Source organism: Diabrotica virgifera, chromosome 6 (assembly GCF_917563875.1).
Source record: "Diabrotica virgifera virgifera chromosome 6, PGI_DIABVI_V3a".
NCBI lineage: Eukaryota > Metazoa > Arthropoda > Insecta > Coleoptera > Chrysomelidae > Diabrotica > Diabrotica virgifera.
The window spans coordinates 43,718,533-43,734,001 of NC_065448.1; the positions used below are offsets into that span (position 1 = coordinate 43,718,533).

Genomic DNA, 15,469 nt, shown 5'->3' on the forward strand with positions numbered 1-15,469 from the left:
TTAATAATCTAGTGTCAAAAATGCTCAAAAATTCAAGACAAAAAAGTTATGCTATAAAGTAACTGTTGACCTATCCAAAACGGACGCCCATGACCAGTACTAGAAATTCGCAATTAATGAAATCGATTTATCTCTGGAATATAAATAAATGTACCAGTTTTCGTCTTTCTAAACAGTTTTTTTGGAGATTTTTTTTTCAAATTCAAAAAGCGAAAAATTTTCAAATCGATTTTTCTAGAAAACGGTGCGTCCTACCGATTTAAAGCAAGAGTACCTTTTAGTACTAGAATACTTCACAATTTAATAATCCAGTGTCAGAAATGCATAAAAGTTAAAGATAAAAAAGTTATGCGATAAAATAACCGTTGCCCTACCCAAAACGGACGCCTATGATCGGTACTAGAAATTTGCAATGGATGGATTAGATTTATATCTTGAAGATAAATACGCGTGCCAATTTTTGTTTTTCTAAATAGAAGCGTTCTGGAGATATTTAAGAAAAACTAATTACAAGACGTCATCTTCAAAGAGCTCTAGCTCCCCTAGGAAGCATTTTCGGACTAAGTGAATTATGTTAAATTATCTTAAAATTATCTGAAGAATCTCCTGTCTTCGTTTGTCGGTAGAGTTTCTGGACATCCTGTATATCTAGCTTGAGCCCGTAATTTCTATGGTATTTTCAAGTGTTTTGTGACGTTTCAATTTGTTAAAGGATTTTTTATATTTCTTTATTATGTCAGTACACTCTGCGTTCCACCATGGTAATGAATTTCTTTTATGTAGAGTTTGTGTTTTACCTATATGATTTTCACCGGCAAGATGGATTAATGAAATAAACGAATTCAAAAGTTCATCTATATGATGATTTTCGGTGACTTCTTTTAAGGTATGGCAGTTCTGTTGAATATAATTTTTGAATAAATACCAATCGGCGTTCTTTAGATTCCATTTTGGTATTGGGGTTGTATTAGTATCTTCATAATTACTGTTAAAAGAGACTTTAATAGGATAATGATCACTTCCAAATAAAAACGGAATCACGTCCCATGAAAACTTTGCTGACAGTACAGGATCACATAATGACAGGTCGATAGCTGATGAACTACCTGTATGAATATTATATCTTGTTGGTTGTCCATCATTCAGCAAGTTTAGGTTTTTTGAGTTAATTATGTTTTCTAAAATTTTGCCCTTGGAATTTATTCCGAGAGATCCCCATATTGGATTATGGCTGTTAAAAGCACCAACGATTATCCTGGGAGTGGGAATCTGATCTAATACATCTGAAATATCTGCTTCTGTGATAGGTAAGTCAGGTGGAATATAAATATTACAGATATTCATTTTTTGGGGAAAGGACACTGATACTCCTACTACTTCTAAATTACTATTGATTACTAATGCTTCCGATTCATATTTTTTGTTAACATACGTAACAACTCATCCACTAGCGATGTTTGCGTTGTCTCGGTTTTTATAGAAACAAGAATAATTCTTCATGCCATAACTATGATGACCTTTAAAGTTTGTTTCTTGTAAACATATTATTGATGGTGAGATTATTGAACATAAATGTTTAAGCATTTCTAAACGGGGATAAAGCCCGTTAACATTCCATTGTAGTATCGGTTCGAAGATTTTAGTTTATTTCTGGAGCTGAATTTGTCGAACAATCACTATCTTGATAAGCGGGATCGTCTAGCATTTTTTCGATTTTATTTATTAATTTAGTGCATTTGGTTTTCATGCTTTTTTCTGTAAAATACGGCTTAATTGTTGTTAACATGTAAATAAAGTTGGGTATATCCGTTGTGTATGTTTGTAATAAACTAATGGGATCAGTTGAGCTAGTATAATTTTCAAAAAAGTCAAGAGTTTGTTCATATGTTAGGTTAAAATTATTTGACGTATCGTGAAATACTGTTTTTGTTGGCATCATTATTTCCTGAATTGATCTGGTAGATTCAGTTTGCTTTTTTTGTTTCTTTTTGGTTTGTATTGGTATTTTAAATTCTTTATTTAATTCTTCAGTGGGAGATGGAGTAGTATTAATTTCCGAAATTGATCTCTTATTGGTCGTTGACTGATCCTTAGATATACAATTAGTTTCTATAATTAATACGGGGGACATTAAATTAGTATCTGTTTGCTGGTTAAGGAGGGGGTATGGTTTGAAATATTAAATTTTTTTATTATTTCAAATAAAAGTGCATACTTTCAAGAATACTCTCTGAAAATTTCAAAATAATCGGAGTAAAATTACCAGAGATACAGCCAATACAGCGTGTTGAATATCCCTACCTTAGACTCGCTTTGCCGCGACTTCGCGCCAGCACGCTTGAGCGTAGTGAGAAACGTTAAACAACTGTTCGCCTTCTCTTTTGTAGATTACTCCTCGATTCAAAAAACATATTCCAATGTGCATCACTTTACGATTTGGCAGACAAATAAGAAGATGAAAATGCAGTTGTCAAAACTTTAAACGCTTTTTTCCCAAAACTGCTTTTTCAAATGAGGTGGACATTGTAACTGAAAAACTACTCGACCGATCTACCTGATATTTTGCACAGATTTTCTTTAGACATTTCATGAGGTAACAACGTCGAGATATTTCTCTTTTTTTGCTTATTTTTTGTTCAACAATAATAAATCTGTTGATTTTCACAAAATGTTACCAAAAAATTTCATTTTTTTGATTTCTGAGTGATACCAAAAATTTAAAAATCATTAAAAATAAAAAAAAACTCGACGTTGTTACCTCGTAAAACTCATAAGCTAATTAAATCTTTTTGAATTTTTTGTTTCGTATGATCGAGTGACGAGTTCTGATGTCCACCGTAAAATCCATTTTTTTGTGAGCTGCCTGTCAAAATTTGTCACCAATGGCATATTTTTCAATATTTTGGATTGAATTTTTTTCTACATATTCTTTGAATTGTACTTAATATGCCTATTTAATTTAAGAATAGACAATTGTACCATAGCTTCGAAAAAAATTCACAAAAATGTGCTTGATATGTTGATTTCAAACCATACCCCCCTTAAGTGAAGGTTCGGCACTAGAATTACTGACTGGATGATTTGGTTCCATTTCTAGAGGTGATGGAATAGACTGGGGGGGGGGGGTTCTTGTGGTTGTTGTTGTATTGGTTGTTGTGGTTGGTGTTGGGTATGAGAGGAATCATTTTGTTGATTATGATTTGGACAATTTGCTGCAATGTGACCTGTGTTCTTACAGATAAAACATGAAATTTTATCTAAACTTAAAAATATGCGATACGAAGTTTGATCATATGAAATTAAGAAAGAAGAAGGAAGGTCTATATCTACAAATGGTTGAATATAAGTTTGTCTTCTAAAACTGAGGACGTGTTGAAATTCTGGAAGTTGACTACCGATTCTAAGGAAGGTTAAAGGTGACATTAATTTAAGACCTAATTTGGTTAACTCATTCTCTATTAGAATATGTGGAATAGAAGGGCAAACACCCGATAGTAACAGTCTTTCGTTAGGAGTTATCAATTTTCGTGCTTTTAGATTTTCGCCTATAATTGTTATTTCTGCTGGACCGGACATAAATTTTTCCACCAAGGATTCGCTGGAGAGATAAATACATATTCTGTTATTTGATAGCCTTGACGAAAATAAAATATTCCGTGGATGAACAACTTCACCAAGTGCTATTAAGTACTCTTCTATTTTAGTATCAGGTAGCGAATTAAATAAAATTGCTTGAAGCTTTGAAGGAAACTGAATTGAAGCATTTTTAAGCACTGCTGAATATGAGGTTTTGTTTTGAGGTTGTTGATCTTCAGTCATGATTGTTGACAAATTAGTTAGGCCGGATCTGGTATCATTTGGTAAACTCATTAGTAATTATGAACCAGTTGTAGACCCAGAACTGGTTCTGATAACTGGCCTTTCGGCCGTCACTTAACCTTACAAACGGTATGCTTTGTAATGTTTTGAATAAATAAATAATAAAAACTCACTGGTTTATTCCGTAAGGTAACTGCACTATATACTATTACTTTTTGCTTATTTTCAAGTTTATTTGGATATAAACTACTGTGAAAAAGATGATTTTTGGGACTGAAATGTAAACACAGTTTGTGTTACCATGTTCAGGACCGGACCATTGTTTAACTTTGTTTGTTATTTTATGTCTGTATTCGTTTTTCTCTTGTAGTGATTGTTTATAGTTGGTTTGTATTTTAGGTGTTACTCAGGAGAACAAAATAAAAATTGTGGAAACATTTGGTGAACGTTCATCGCATAAAGAACACTGTACCAGTCGGCACGCTGAGGAAAAAACTATAAATCAAAATAAAAAAGTTCAGATTAGACCGCGACCTTACAAATGTGATTTTTGTTTCAAACAGTTTTCTTCACCACATAAATTGGAAGGACATATGAGAGTGCACAATGGAGAAAAACCTTATAAGTGTAAAATTTGTTTCAAGCGGTTTGGTTATGCAAGTACTTTGAAAACACATTTGAGAGTGCACACTGGAGAAAGACGTTACAAGTGTGAAATTTGTTTTAAACAGTTTAGTCAAGCAAGTAATTTAAAAAACCATTTGAGAGCGCACACTGGAGAAAAATCTTATGAGTGTGAAATTTGTTTTAAGCGATTTACTCTGGCATGTAATTTGAAAAGACATTTGAGATTGCATACTGGAGAAAAGCAAGAAAAACCTCATCAGTGTAAAATTTGTTTGAAGAGGTTTAGTACAGGTCATTATGTGAAAAGACATATAGCAATGCACGCCGGAGAGAAACCATACAAGTGTGAAATTTGTTTCAAGCATTTTAGTCAAGCGAGTAATTTGAAAAAACATTTGAATGTGCACACTGGAGAAAAACCTTATAAGTGTGAAATTTGTTTTAATCAGTTTACTGTGGCAAATAATTTAAAAACACATTTGAGAGTACACTCTGGAGAAAAACCTTTTAAGTGTGAAATTTGTTTTAATAAGTTCACTGCGGCCAGTTCTTTGAAAGCTCATTTGAGAATGCACGCTGGAGAAAAACCTCATAAGTGTAAAAGTTGTTTGAAGAGGTTTAGTACAAGTCATCATTTGAAACGACATAATATAACAATGCACAATGAAGAAACATCTTACAAGTGTGAAATTTGTTTTAAGAAGTGTGGCGATGCAACTACTTTGAAAGTACATTTGAGAGTGCACACTGGAGAAAAACCTCATAAGTGTGAAATTTGTTTTAAGCAGTTTAGTCAAGCGTCTATTCTAAAAACACATTTGAGAGTACACACTGAAGAAAAACCTTACAAGTGTGAAATTTGTTTTAAGCAGTTTAGTGACAGAGGTACTGTAAAAAAACATTTGGTGGTTCACACTGGAGAAAAACCTTACAAGTGTGAAATTTGTTGTAAGCAGTTTACTCAACACGGTTATTTAAAAATACATTTAAGAATCCATACTGGAGAAAAACCTCACAAGTGTGAAATTTGTTTTAAGCAGTTTAGTCGAGCAGGTGATTTGAAAAGTCATTTGAAAGTGCACGCTAGAGAAAACTCTTAGAAGTGGGAATTTTTTTAAGCAGTTTTTTAAAACTAATAGTTTGAAAGGACATTATTTGATGATACCCAACAGAGAAAAACCTTACTAGTGTAATGTTTATTTTATTGCCAAAATTCTGATTTATTTTAAACAAATAGAAATACTGAATTTATATTCTTTAATTACAAACTTACAGTTGTATATCACACACTAAAAACACACACTTTTTATCTAGCATCATTCTCTTCCACGCATGAAACTAAAGACAAACCAGCTACCGTCTGTTACTTACTTACCTAATCCAGAACTCGTCTACCTTTCGGTGTGAGTTATTACGGAGTTAGGTTCTCCGTCGTTTTCTTCCACATGTCTTTCCATTTCCTTCTATCCACGGCCAATGCTTTTGTTTCCTTCCATTTTATTCCTCTTTTGTCGGCCGGTTCCCTCACTTCTTCTGTCCACGTCTTTTTTGGTCTTCCTCTCTTCTTTCTTCCCACATCTCTCGCTTCATATATCTGTCTTACTATTTTTTCTTCTCTTCTCAGTACATGTCCGAGCCATCTAAGTTGTCCTTGTTCGATTGTTGTTGTAACTGGGTGTATTTTCAGATTTTCTCTAAAGGTTTGATTTCTAATTTTATCTTTCCTTGTTTTTCCCTCTATTGTTCTCAAAAATCTCACTTCTGTGCTTATTAGTCTATTATTTTGCCTTTTTGTTAATGCCCAAGATTCACAGGCATAGGTTAGAGTGTGTTTCACAATCTTTTTTACTATTTCCGTTTTTATATTCTTAGGTATTTCTTTCTTTTTCAAAAAGATGCTCTTTATACTATTGTACAGCTTACCAGTCTTTGCAATTCTTTCATTTATCTCATCTTCTAATTTTCCATTCCGGCTTATGATTACCCCCAAATACTTATATCTGTCTACGTGTTCAAGTTGCTTGCCATCTACTTCTATTTTATGTTTTCCGTTTTGTCTTCCAATTATCATTGTTTTTGAGTTTTCTTTGTTTATTTTCATATTTCTGATTTTTAGTTCTTCATACAATATGTTTATATTTTCTTGTATGTAATTGTTTTTCTGACTCCCCAATGATCACCAGATCGTCTGCGTAGCAGATTTCTGTCATTTGTATCATTCTCAATTTTCAATATCCTACATTATATTTTCTCCATGTGTGTTTGCAGTTTTTTATTACGCCATCTAGTACTAAGTTAAAGAGTAGTGGGCTCAGGACACAACCCTGTTTTAATCCAATGTTGCTGTCGAATACTTTTGATTTTTCATTTCTTGTCCTTACATAGCTTTTCGTTTTTTCGTATAAACCCTGAATGTATCCTATTAGATCTTGTTCAATTTTTCTCTTCTCTATTATTTTCCAAATATCTTCTCTTTTAATTCTTCGAAAGCTGTTTCCATATCTATGAAACATGCATGTATTTCTTTTTCTGTTTTAAGAGCTTTTTCTATTATTTGTCTGATTATGAAAATCTGATCGTTCGTCCCTCTTTCTTTTCTGAAACCACTCTGGCTCTTCTCAAAGGTGTTCTCTAATTTTTCTCTTAGCCTGTTTTCTAGTATACTAGCATACAGTTTTCCTACTGTGCTTCCAAGTGTTATTCCTCTATAGTTTGAGCATTCTTTTCTATCTACCTTTTTATACAATGGTGTTATAATGCCTATCTGCCAGTCTAGTGGTACTTTCTTTTCTTTCTTAGCTTGGTTCATGATGTTTAGTAATTCTTGTTGTCTTTCTTCATTCATTTATTTGACTATTTCTGCAGTTATATCGTCATGTCCTGGTGCTTTTCCCAGTTTGATTTTGTTGATTGCATTTGTTAATTCTTTTTGTGTTATATTTTCTATCTGTTCCTATTGCTCTCGTGGTTTGTGTTGATTTTTGTTTTGTCCTAACTTATTTCCTTCTACTTGTTCCACGAGTTCTTCAAAGTATTCTCTCCACCTCTCCATAATCTCATTCTCTTTGTAAGTATGGTTCCATTCTTATCCTTCACGTTTTTCAATGTACATATTTTGTTTTGGTTTTCTCATGCTCTTAAGTGTTCTTATAGAACAATTTCTGGTTTTCATCGAATGCTTGTGTTAATTTATTTCCAAATTCTACCCACGTTCTGTCTTATTTTTAACCATCTGGTTAACTTCTGTTCTTTTCTCTTTGTACTTGTCATAGCTGTCTTGCTTTCTGTCTGTTAAGCATTTTTTCTACGGTTGTTTCTTTTCTTGTACTATTTTTTCCAAGTCTTTTGTCCACCATGCCGTGCGTTTTTTGGGGGTTATTACTTATTTTTGTTACTCCACAGCTCTCTTTTGCAGCTACTAATATACTATGTTTATAATCTTTCCATCTTTCTCCTATTTCTATTTCTTTCAGTTTGTAGCTTCTGATTTTTTCTTTAATTATTTTTCTCTTTTTGTCATTTTTTATGTCTTTTATAATTCTAAAGCTTATTTTGACTAGATAGTGGTCACTTCCAATCTTTGCGCTCCTTTTTACCTTAATATTTTTACGGCTTTCCATATCTCGGAGTTAATTAGGAAATAATTATTGATCTCTCGCCTCTACCCCTCACTTCCCTTGTGTATTTGTGGACGTCTTTGTGTGTAAACTTTGAATTCCCTATTATCAGATCATTTTCGATGCATAAATTTATAGTCATTGTTCCATATTATCGTTTCTCGTCTTTTCTCCCTCTTTTCCTAGCCATTTTTCTATACCAGCATTTTGTTTTCCCACTCTTCCATTCATGTCGCCCATTATTATTAAATTGTTATCTGTCTTATCTATTATTTCTTGAAGTTTTTAAAAATACTCATTTTTTTTTCATTCTTGTTTGTATTATCAGTTGGTGCATATGTTATGATGTAACTATACTTTTCTTGTTTAATCTTTAGTTGACCTGTTAAAATCCTCTCGTTTGTAAATTGGACATCGATGATGTTCTTCATGTAGGATGGAGTTACAATTACTGCTACTCGTGCTTTCGCTGTGCTACTTTGGTCCACTCCTGACCACCATATTATATTGCATCCGTCTTTTATTTCTTTCATTCCTGTTCCTTTTTTTCTTTGTTTCTGTAACTCCTGATATGTCAATTTTCAGTTTTTTCATTTCTTCGACTATTTCCTCTTCTTTACCATTTATTCCTCTTGTGTTCCAAATACCTATTTCTATCGTTTCATTATTTATTAGTTCACGCCCTTGCTGTTTTCCGTTAATATTTTTTATTTTATTATCGTTCTTTGTTTTTTTTTGTCCTTATTCCTGCCATTTTCGTCTCCATTATTTACATCGTATTTTCGTATTAGTTTTTTTGAATTTTTCATATTTCTGACTTCGAGTTCTCCTTTTTCTTTATTCCATATCCATTCTTCATTTTCTATTATAATTTTTTGATATTTAATCTGTACTTGTTTACCTCTATTCTTCTCTGTTTGTGCCCTTTTTCTTATGTGGTAGTCTGTTTCCCTTTCTTTTGCGTTGAGATCATTGTTAATATAGACTAGATTTCTCTTTTTCTTTAATTTATGTTTATTTTCTATTACTTTCGTTTTTCCTTCTGTATTTAACAGTTCCACTAGGTATTTGTTTTCTCTGTTATTAATTGTATTTACCGTCTGTTATTAGATAAAAAACACATTTATTTTTATGAGCGCTCTAGACTCAGTACATCGGAAAGAGATAGGTACAAAAAAGACGTTTGGGGGTGTTTTCAGATTTTACGTACAATTTGTGACGTTTCTGGTTTGTTTACTTTTGTGGCTGTCAGTCTGTTGAATTTTTTGCTGTTTTTGTCGAATTTTTGCATTTTGAAGTTTTTTGTATCACACAAATAGTAATTTTCACAACTAATTTTATATTGAATTTTAAAATTTTATGGTAGGTGTATTTTATTTTGCCTTTCATTTTTACAACGTACAAAGCTAACCTCATTCACCCAGTTAAGGAATCGCTGTGTTTAAGATTCCGCCAAAGTGAATAAAATGGCAAAAAGAAAATATTAATTATATTTAATTACATAATATTATTACAGTGGACTCTCTTTATAACGAACACGGATATTACAAGGTTTCGCTTATAACGAGGTACACTAGATGTCACATGAAATTACTATTGAACTATTAACACCTCTATAACGAGACGAGGCATCTTTAGTTATAACGAGGAAAAATTAGATCAAAGAACATGTTTCTTTACCTGTTCTTGGCGCGGTGGAGGTTATAAATAAATACTGCCTGTATACAGAAATGCCCAACATCTGTGTTATTATCGAGGCCAGTGCTGTAATCGCCTACAATTAACTTCTTTCTGTTTATCTATCGACCGATATTTAATCTTGTAGGAGATTTACACTATACGTTGGTATATTTACGATGGTACGAAGTCTCGTTGTTCAGGTCGACCGTCGACAGCTAATAAACTACGTAAGAGGCATCAAACATTTCAATATTATTGTTGTCTGATATAACGATATCCGCTTATAACGAGGTAATTAGTCCGCCATTTCAGTTCTCGTTATAGAGGGAGTCGACTGTATATATTAATTATATTTTTTTATCAATCACTAATGACATTCAAAGAATTTAATGAGCTACTTCAAATGTAGCTGTAATTCTGGACCAAAGTTTTAAAGCAAAACTTATGCATAATATGCCAAAACGGCATATTTTATAATATAACCCGTGATCGGAGCAGTAGCTACTTTTTGTCACTTGCTGTTGCGTAGAGTAAATTTTCGAGTTATGTCGTATGCTTTAAATGATGACGCACGGGTAAAGAACCCTGGACTCAGCGGAAGGGTCACTACCAAAAACGATAAATTTCAATTTTGGCCAGAATTAGGATATGTGCATGACACTATAAATAACATGTTATTTATAGTATCATGGATATGTGCTCCATGTTGTAGAGATTGTCAGTTAGTTTCGAACTATAAATAGCTACGGCAAGAAAAGATTAAGGTTTGTGAGAAAATAAGGGAAATGGATAAAAGCTACCACCTCAAAAAAATCGACTTTAAACCTTAAAATCATGATTTTACAGAAACTATTAAAAATGACTATGATCGATTTTCGCAGTGACCCTTCAACTGTATTTAAACTATCTAATACACTGATTTACCTATTCGCTGTGAGCCAATGAGTAGATGGGATTTGACAGTTTTCGCCAGCGCTGTTAGTGGCAGTTTTGTGCTTGAACAATTTTACAAGAAAAGTATCAGTTTCAAACCGCGAGAGAACGCTACCGACGAAACTCACAGCCGATAAAAACAGAGGTAACCTCTAAATTTGACATAAACTTCTTTTGCTCAATGGCCTCTTGCGTAAGCAGTCATCCAGTCGCAAGAACTTATACAGGGTGTCCCGAAAAGATTGGTCATAAATATACCACAGATTTTGGGGTCAAAAATAGGTTTATTGAACCTCACTTACCTATCTACAATAGTGCACACAAAAAAGTTACAGCCCTTTGAAGTTACAAAATGAAAATCGATTTTTTTTCATATATCGAAAACTATTAGAGATTTTTTATTGAAAATAGACATGTGGCATTCTTATGGCAGTATCATCTTAAAAAAAATTAAAATGAAATTTGTCCACCCCATAAAAATTTTATGGAGGTTTTGTTCCCTTAAACCCCTCCAAACTTTTGTGTACCCTCCAATTAAATTTTTATTGTGGCACCATTAGTTAAGCACAATGTTTTTAAAACTTTTTTGCCTCTTAGTACTTTTTCGATAATCCAGTGTTTGTTTATCGAGATATTTTGAATATTTTTCGAATCCACCACATATTTGTATATGGTTAAGTACGATTATACATAAACACCTGTTAATAAGCTGAAAACATATTTATAATTTACATTTTTAGGTGTATTTTGAAATAGAAGCCGCATCTCGATACCCTAATAGCACACGACGTCCAATGGACGTCCAAAATAGGTCCATTTTTGGTCCTAACGTCCATGGACTATAAATGGACGTCCTTTGGACGTCCCACGTTGGACGTCCTTCGGAAGGAATAAATATGGACGTCCTTTGGACGTCCGACTTTGGACGTCCTTCGGACGGAATAAAAATGGACGTCCTTTGGACGTCCGACTTTGGACGTTCTTCGGAAGGAATAAATATGGACGTCCTTTGGACGTCCGACGTTGGACGTCCTTCGGACGGAATAAAAATGGACGTCATTTGGACGTCCGACGTTGGACGTCCTTCGGATGGAATAAATATGAACGTCCTTTGGACGTCCATATACTGGACGAAATACGGACGTTTTATGAACGCTTCCCTAATAGCACACGACGTTCAAAATAGGTCCATTTTTGGTCCTAACGTCCATGGACTATAAATGGACGTTCTTTGGACGTCCGGCGTTGGACGTCCTTCGGTGGACTAAATATGTACGTCCTTCGGACGTCCGACGTTGGACGTCCTTCGGTGGACTAAATATGTACGTCCTTCGGACGTCCGATGTTGGACGTCCTTCGGGTGGAATAAATATGAACGTCCTTTGGACGTCCGTACTGGACGAAATACGGACGTTTGCTGATCGTCTATATTGGACATATTATACGAATTACGGGATAAAATAGCAAAATAATTCAATAAAATATTTTATGTTAATAAAATAGTTTACATCGAAAAGATAATTATATTTAATTCAAAATTGCACAGTTTAATATTCTAAACATGTTTTTGTTTTTTTTTTTTTTGTAAAGTGTGAAAATCTTATTTGTAAATTATTTGTTACAATGTTTTATTATTCTAGTTACCAAGATCACATAAGTTTGCTAATTAATTCTAGTAAGCAAAAATATAATTTTTATCAATGTATCCGTACTACAAATGAATCTTAAGAGCATCTTTTTGAAGTTGAATATACGTGCTCAAAATAGGTCCAGTCTTAGTCCTAATGTCTATGGACTATAAATGGATGTCCTTTGGACGTCCGACGTTAGACGTACTTCGGGTGGAATAAATATGAATACGGTGGACTAAATATGTACGTCCTTCGGACGTCCGATGGTGGACGTCCGATGGTGGAATAAATACGAACGTCCTTTGGACGTCCGTACTGGACGAAATACGGACTTTTTGTGGACGTCTGAAAATCACCCCCACTACTTGGTTCCTCTGTTGACAAAACTATAACGATAGGCGATAGATTTTCGATTCACCCACCGATATCAGTATCAGTTCGAAGTTGGAGAGTTGATCTCTCAGTCGTTGTCGTCGTTAGGGCTCCGCGTAGAGTTTTATTCATTAACCACTGATTTTCATAATGTAAGAAATTATATTATATACGAATTAAAGTGTAATATACTTATACATATACTATATATTACGTAAAACTATGAAGACGCTGTTTCACAACATAACACAGAGTCCGACCGCCTCATCGGGCCATTTAGAGCATCAATGCATAAGTCCATCCAATGGATTATTATGTGCCCCTTTGACATAGGCGCACAACATTTTAATCTACCACCCTGAGGATTCCTGCTCCTGGAGATTTTCTGAAGTGCCGAAACAGTCTATGTTCCTGATTCCTCGATCAGATGAGAAGTTTTCGGAGCCATCAACCCCAGACAGCTACTGGAGCTCCACGTTGCAGCCAGTCACTTCTTGGTAAGTGAACGCCAAAGAGGAAGCATTCAGACTCTGCTGCTACCACCGTCTGGACATAGCCTATCGATTCCTGATGGCCTAGAGGACAAACTCGCCGAGAATGGTGGACAAAACCACCAGCCAGGACAACTGGTATCCAAACATTGGTATTATTTACGTTTTTTATTACATTTACATATTTTTTCATGCTCTTTGATATATTTCTTATGCTTTCTGGTATATTTTTCATACATTTTTCAATCTTATGGGTGTTTGGTAAAGAATGGGCCATAGCTTAACCTTGGATTACTGAGCTTAAAATAGGTCGATTTAAGCTAACTTACTTTAGTACGAAAGATGATAATAACCGAAATACAGGGTGTCAAATTTAAACTTTTATTTTATTCTTGATTATTTCCTGGGCAATACATCATTTTTGGTGTTGAATTTAGATTTCTTGTCCCAAAAAACCCCCGCTTACCAAATTTCGTGATATTATCCCATGCTTGTTAGGAAATATTCAAGAATAAATAAAATAAAAGTTTAAATTTGACACCTTGTATTTCGGTTATTATCAACTTTAGTACTAATGTAAGTTAACTTAAATCGACCTATTTTACCCTCCGAAATCTAAGGTTAATCTATGGCCTATTCTTTACCAAACACTCTGTATAAGTACATAATTGCATTCTAGCCAATCTTTTTGATTTTCTATAAAGTATAGACTTCCTTGAATTTTTACTGCAATGTAACTTCTTGGATTTGAATTTAAAATTTATTGTTAAAGGAAATTTCCGCTAGCTCGGTGGCCCCTTTGTTCGTCTTAACCTCTACCCAACGGTTCTTTTGTCAAACAGATTGGGTTGGTATGTACCTGGTAAGCAAAAGGTATTTATCTCAGTATTTTATAATCTATTTATAATATTGAAATATCTAAGCGAAGGCGGATGAAATAAAATTAGACAAAAGTTGAATGATTATTATATTATAATATAATATTACACTATATAATAAGTATACATAGATAGAATATTTTCTTTTTAAGAAATTGTCCATTATCTCCAAATGAGCAAGGTGTCGATTTGAAATATATGTATAATATACAGCCCATTACGCACCACCTTAAAAATTGAGCATTTTTGATGTCTCGAATTTCCTAAACCAGTTGTCCCATCTAGGTGATTTTTTTTATAATATCCTCCTTAAGGTGATACAGTAGCGATCAACAGGTAGCAAAAACGCGTTCCAAGATTGCGGCTGTAATTTTGAATATTTTTTCGAGATATTTGGCACACGTATTCGTAATATAATAAAGAATGGCGGTACAGAGCCCAATTTGAAAAATATATTAATATGTGGAAATTACTCTGTAATTAAATACAATATTAAAAAAACAAGCCTGTACCGCCATTAAGAAGAACAAAAAATACACTTTCTTCAAATAAACTTTTTTATGCGATGCCTAGATTTTGTGTCATTTTGGAACTACTAAAATTTTTTATTTCATTAGTAGTTCCAAAATGACACAACATCTAGGCATTGGATAAAAAAGTTTATTTGAAGAAAGTGTATTTTTTTGTTCTTCTTAATGGCGGTACAGGCTCGTTTTTTTAATATTGTATTTAATTACAGAGTAATTTTCACATATTATTATATTTTTCAAATTGGGCTCTGTACCGCCATTCTTTATTATATTACGAATGCGTGTGCCAAATATCTCAAAAAAATATTCAAAATTACAGCCGCAATCTTGGAACGCGTTTTCGCTACCTGTTGCTCGCTACTGTTTCCTCTTAAGCTTGTCATGCACGGGGAGCTATATACTGTAATATATATTATATCACATCGCTCTCTATAGTAATGAGTGAGCCTGCACACACGGAACCATTAGTTCCGTGTGCCACATCAATGAGGGTTGTTTGTCTCGTTAATTTATTGACTAATACGAGATCTGGGGCCTGATTCTAATTCATTTCGACAGTCGCAATTTTATTTCGACACCACCATGACAGCCGGAGAGTATAGCGATTCTTGGGGATATTAACCTTATCATGTTGAGACTGCTCAGAATTTGGGTTGGCGCTTCGGTTTCTTGGATTTTGTTGATAGTCTGGGAAAATTATCGACAAAATACCATTTTTGGGAAAAATTATTTACCAGCTATTTTATTGCTAAAATCGAATCTTAAGATTGCATATATTAGTAATATGGGGTATGAAAAGTCCGCAGAAAGTGTGTTATTTTATTTATAAACAAATTAGCACTCCTAAATCTTCTTTTTTTTTTTCAATTAGTGGTCTGTAACTCCTATAAT

At 33.7% G+C, this 15,469-nt stretch overlaps 1 protein-coding gene across 3 annotated transcripts in view; it reads left to right on the top strand.

Annotated features, from left to right (window-relative positions):
• The window catches only part of LOC126885934 (zinc finger protein 227-like), a 125,539-nt gene that overhangs the window by 36,897 nt on the left and 73,173 nt on the right, over positions 1–15,469 (top strand). The window contains exon 2 of one of the 3 annotated variants that reach the window (XM_050652755.1): positions 4,219–5,697. The exons of the other annotated variants lie outside the window; for them this stretch is intronic. Within the exon in view, the coding sequence (XP_050508712.1) occupies positions 4,219–5,546 (1,328 nt within the window). The 3' untranslated portion in view covers positions 5,547–5,697. Of the gene's footprint in view, positions 1–4,218; positions 5,698–15,469 lie in introns of those variants that run through there. 3 annotated transcript variants of the gene reach the window in all.